General features: G+C 41.1%; 1 protein-coding gene across 2 annotated transcripts in view; it reads left to right on the forward strand.

Annotated features, from left to right (window-relative positions):
* Positions 1–2750: 2750 nt before the first annotated feature.
* LOC123053230 (histone deacetylase 9) overlaps positions 2751–5444 on the forward strand; it is a 5875-nt gene continuing 3181 nt past the window's right edge. Inside the window, exons 1-6 of one of the 2 annotated variants that reach the window (XM_044476676.1) lie at positions 2751–3017; positions 3599–3711; positions 3805–3922; positions 4464–4538; positions 4608–4827; positions 5065–5128. In XM_044476676.1, coding sequence (XP_044332611.1) covers positions 2981–3017; positions 3599–3711; positions 3805–3922; positions 4464–4538; positions 4608–4827; positions 5065–5128 — 627 coding nt within the window. In that variant the 5' untranslated portion in view covers positions 2751–2980. Of the gene's footprint in view, positions 3018–3598; positions 3716–3804; positions 3923–4463; positions 4539–4607; positions 4828–5064; positions 5129–5444 lie in introns of both variants that reach the window. The other variant, XM_044476677.1, reaches the window with a different exon arrangement.

Consider the following 5444-nt stretch of genomic DNA (forward strand, 5'->3'; position numbering starts at 1 on the left):
ATCAAGGGTTTACTGCTGAAGATTTTCAAGATCGCATTACTCCACCTCTGCCAGCTCGTGAACCAACAAAGAATTTACTTCTGATTCAGCTACGCAAATTGCTTGACGAGTCAGAAGCGACCTCGCCCACTAAGAAACCTGCTGAAGGAAACTCTCTGTCTCGCAAAACCGAACAGGCTGATCCTAATGTGCCTTCAACTTCTCAGCCCCAAGTCGGTATTGAAGAATCTGCTGATGATGATGACGTTGAAGATCTCCCAGCCACTTTCGAGTCAGAAACCTCTTCGGGAAGTTCTTCGGGCGAAGCCTCAGAGTGAATCAGATTCACCTTCTCGCACTCGTGTTTGCATCACCTTTCTGACACTAGTTGACAAAAGGGGGGAGAATAACATCGAGAGTTTTGTTAGATTTGCTCTGATGGTCTTTGTGTTTAATTACTTTATCTCTTGAGTCAATTTAAGCCAGTTATTGTGCTCTGATGTAAAACTTCTGATATGGGCTGTAATATTAATAAGGGGAAAACTTTGTTTTTGCCACTCTAGCTTTTGCCAATTTTGCTTATGCCACTCTAGAATTTGACATCTCACTTTTGCCACTCTTGGCTTTTGAAAATACATCACAAATGCCATTCCATGGCAAAAATAATAATTTTTCATTCCACTTTTCCACTCTTAGCTTTTGACAATGTATCACAATTGCCACTCTAAAATTTCTGCTTTGCCACAGAATGGCAAAAGTGATATATTGTCAAAAGCTAAGAGTGACAAAAGTGAAATGTCAAATTCTAGAGTGCCATAAGCAAAGTGGGCAAAAATTAGAGTGGCAAAAACAAAGTTTTCCCATTAGTGGGCCCACCTACTGCAGTATTCTCTCTCTCAAAGTATTTGTTTTGCAAGTGGAATTATTATCAGAAGTCATGAACGTTTGCACTATATTCTCGTTGGATTATCTATCATCAGTGTGAATCATTACCTCGTATGATTGAAAATCCTCCATACACTCAAATGAATTGCAAGGAACTTAATTGTATATCAATTGACCCTGCATACATCTAGGGGAGTATATTTCATCATTGAGTCAAGTAACGCAAGTTCACTCTTGTTTGTTCTACATTTTACTTATCTATCTTCACTTCGATGATTATCTGTTTTGTCAACAACCATCCAAAAAGGGGGAGATTGTTGGTGCAATGATAGTCCCCTTATGTTTTTGAAGTTTGTTGACATAAACAATATGGGACTTATATGTTTGGTAGTGCACACAGAGTAACAGGTCCTTGGAGTATCGAGGAGTTTGATGCAAACGACGAAGATAATCTCCCTGTGCCAAAAAGGGGGAGATTGTTGGTGCAATGATAGTCCCCTTATGTTTTTGAAGTTTGTTGACATAAACAATATGGGACTTATATGTTTGGTAGTGCACACAGAGTAACAGGTCCTTGGAGTATCGAGGAGTTTGATGCAAACGACGAAGATAATCTCCCTGTGCGTCAGCGAAGGTTATCACCGAAGATAAAGCTAACAAGAGTGACCCCTAAAAATTGCTGAAGTTTAAGCAATTGGTTCGGTGCATGTTCGAAGCAAGTGACTGCGCTCGAGGAAGAATGAAGACGAAGTGAAGACATAGCATTTATTTCGTTGTTCTTCTCCTTTCATTGAGTCATAGAACCACGTACTATTAAGAGGGGTGTAGCGTTCGAAGTTTTGGTTCTCTGATGCTAAACCCAAATTCTATGAAAGTTGTGCGAGAAATATCTTTGAGCTTCGAGCAAATACTTGCCACCAAGAGACTGTGATCTTCTTCGTTGCGAGAGATTTGACTCGGACCGAGGAGTTAGCATTACTTGTTCCTCAAGTAATGTTACCGTTGCTCCAAAATCCGACCGTTGTGAACGTGTCGGCTGGCCCGCGTGTCCAAAATGGTCATTTCCCATCTGGGAAGGCAGCGGCTATAAATAGCCACCCCGCGCCGGCTTTATCCGGTGGCTGCTCCGTTTGATTCCGAGAAGATTGTTGAGCAACCCACTCTTAGAGCGTTTTGAGTTTAAAATCCACCGAGAAAAAAAAATCCTAGAGCCGAAGAATTAGATAGTGGTTCAGCATCACTGAAATCTAAGTTTAGTACGCTTCGCATATTACTCTTGAGAGCTGTAAACTCTCTAGACAGTTATGTGCCAATTTCTTCGGAGACCAAGAGTCATTGTGGTTCTCGAAGAAGTCTGTAAAGGTTAGGAGATTGCCTTCAAGTATCTACCACGAGTGATCGGCATCGGTTGATGAATCGATTGTCGAGGAGAATAGAGTGAAGAGAGTTTATCTTCCATGTTAAGTCATAGCCCCTCCAACCAGACGTAGTCCTTGTGCAGAAGGACGAACTGGTCGAACAAATACCTTGTCGCCATTGAGCATCTTCGGTTACCTCTGTCACTTCTGTTTACATTCAATGCATTTCATTCGTGTGATTTACTTCGATGCATGATTTAGTACCCCTTCGGCACTCTGTTGTAGTTCTTCATAGTTTACTATTCACTTATTCCGCTGCTGGTTTCTGAGAGATTTAAGTTTTCAAAGAAAATTTATAACTTTCATTCACCCCCTCTAGTAGACATACTTCTTTCCTACGTAGACGTATTTCGTTACATACATCCGTTTGAGTATCAGTTATTTTATACAGAATCAGAAATAGCAGCTCAAAACAAAACCAGTACTACTTTTGAGTACCAATCGAGGCGAAATACTTCACCCGCGCAATAACTTTGACCGTCCAATCATGGTACCAACACGATCCTGACTGTCCATGCCGGTCCAGAACGTTCCCCAGAGCCATCGCCTCGCTCGGTTTTCCCCTTCCTCCTCACGCACGACCGCCCCAACTTTCGCCGCCGCCTCCGCCGTCGCGAACTCGCTGTCGGCTTCCCCGGCCGCCTCCATTCGGCGCCGCCTCCGCCTGTAGAGGCAGGCGGCCGCTCGAGAGCGAGGTCATGTTGGAGAAAGACAGGATATCCTATTTCTACGATGGTATGTTCCCTATGCCCCCTCTTCTCCACTGCACCCCCCAAATCCCCCAACCAACCACCGTTCATACCTAGTTCTCTCCTAGTCGCAAGTCGCTACCCTTACCTCTCCTAGCTGTCTCATCTCGCAATTTCGATAGTAGGGGGAAATACTGTGTGGGTATAGTGGTGTGTTGTGCTTGTTTCGCCGATTTGTAGTAGCAAGGCGTCAGCATGGGTCATTGCGGTCGAAGCCTGTGCTATGGCTATACGACGAAGGAAAATTTCTTGATGCTATGTGCCATCGGGATCTGTTCAACTAGAATTGGTGTGACCCTGTTATTTGGCCTACTATTTCCTTGAGTTGTTCAACCTAGCAGTCAGTGCGTTGTAAAATTGCGTTAGTGTATGCTTCATTCTAGGTCAGATAAGGAAGTCAAATGGTAAAAATTGCTGCGCTGTTTATTTGATTTGGTTCTCATGACTAGTTCCTTAACTGTGTTGTTTGTAGAAAATCCACACACCTTCAACACTATATAAGTTTTTTCGCTGTTCAACCTTTTATGGTTGCTTACTTGGTTACTTTTCTGTGACCGAACATCTCAGGGGATGTTGGCAATGTGTACTTTGGGCCAAATCATCCGATGAAACCGCATCGCCTTTGCATGACACATCATCTCGTGTTATCATATGATCTTCACAAGAAAATGGAGATATATGTCGGTATTGAATTATGTTCATCCCCTTTCTTTGTACTTATGAATTGTTTAAATGTGTCTTTTACCTTATTTTGCTCCCATTGGATTTTGCAGAGACCCCACAAAGCATATCCAACAGAGCTTGCGCAGTTCCATTCTGCTGATTATGTGGAATTCTTGCACCGAATAACTCCTGATACCCAGCACTTGTATGCAAGTGAATTAACTAGATGTATGATTATGACATCTTTTTCTTTTACAAAGTACTCTCACAGGCTTTGCTATTTTCACAATAAAATACATGCCGCATGTATTACTTTCTTATATTTAGCTGTAAAAATCATGTCAAAACTTGGTTAGAACATGTGTATGACGAGTGGACCATGTGCCTAAGAATTTGTGGCTCGCCACAGTTGTTTATATGAACCAAACGCCAGCAGCATTTGTTCAAACTTGCGTAACTTCAGAGTGACACCGAACCAAAAACTCCGAAAATGATTTACCTGAATCTTAGGTAGTGCTATATTATCTTAGGTCTTCGGATGTATATACTTAAAATAGAAGCGGAACACATTAAGATGGTCTGATCTCTCAACAAATTGTTGTATGCAAATGGAAGCTTAGCTGTTTGTACTTAAATAAAGAACTGTCTGCTATACTTTCCACAATATGCCTGTCGCACTAAATGGAATTGCTATAAATCATGTCTCCATGTATTTTGGGTTTTCTTATATTTAACTTATCTGACTTCTTCATTGTATTCATTGTCCCAGACAACCTTGGAGAGGACTGCCCAGTCTTTGATGATTTGTTTGAGTTCTGCCAAATCTATGCTGGAGGAACTCTAGGTAATAGGAAAATTGCCAATGCTTCTTTCTGTTTTGTGATCTCTCTAAGCTTTTTTTTTTATTGTTCAGATGCGGCTCGAAGACTAAATCATAAAACATGTGATATTGCTATTAATTGGGCTGGTGGGCTGCATCATGCAAAGAAGTGTGAGGCGTCAGGCTTCTGCTACATTAATGACCTAGTTTTGGGAATTCTCGAGCTTCTCAAGTATCATGCTAGGGTTCTCTATATTGACATTGATGTCCATCATGGAGATGGAGTTGAAGAAGCCTTCTATTTCACTGACAGGTTCATGCTTTTGTGGATAATAAAATACATGACTGTAATTGTCGATAGGATGTGTCTCACTGATCTTCAGAGCCTCCATAGACGCCTATTCTTTTGTTGTCACCATATATTCAGTTTAGTTGCTATCTCAGGCTTCCGTCTTCTAAGATGGGTAGTGTGAGGTTGATGTATAGTAATGTCGCTGTCTCTTCGAGAGCCTTTAGATTTCCATCTGATTTTGTCTATACATATTTGTAGGGTAATGACTGTAAGTTTCCACAAGTATGGTGACATGTTCTTTCCTGGCACAGGTGATATTAAGGTAATGTCCACTGACAAGCTTTATGAATATACATTTTATGTAGTTCCTTTACTTAATTTTCGCAGTAGTTCATCGCTATTATTTTCAGTTGTATCTTAGTTTGTGCTCAATATTGGGCATGAGTTGTATGATGTTTGTTGTCTCCTATTTGCTTATGTCAATTAAAGTTGGAATGTGAACTCTCAATTATATGAAACAGAAGAGACATTTACAAAACTGAGTTACAATGGGTTTTGGCATTACATTACTCAAAGTTGATGGTACTGGAGTTAATCAATAGTTCTAGGAACCATTGCGACATCCTTCAGTTTCTTCT

Source organism: Triticum aestivum, chromosome 2D (genome assembly GCF_018294505.1).
Source record: "Triticum aestivum cultivar Chinese Spring chromosome 2D, IWGSC CS RefSeq v2.1, whole genome shotgun sequence".
NCBI classification, from domain to species: domain Eukaryota; kingdom Viridiplantae; phylum Streptophyta; class Magnoliopsida; order Poales; family Poaceae; genus Triticum; species Triticum aestivum.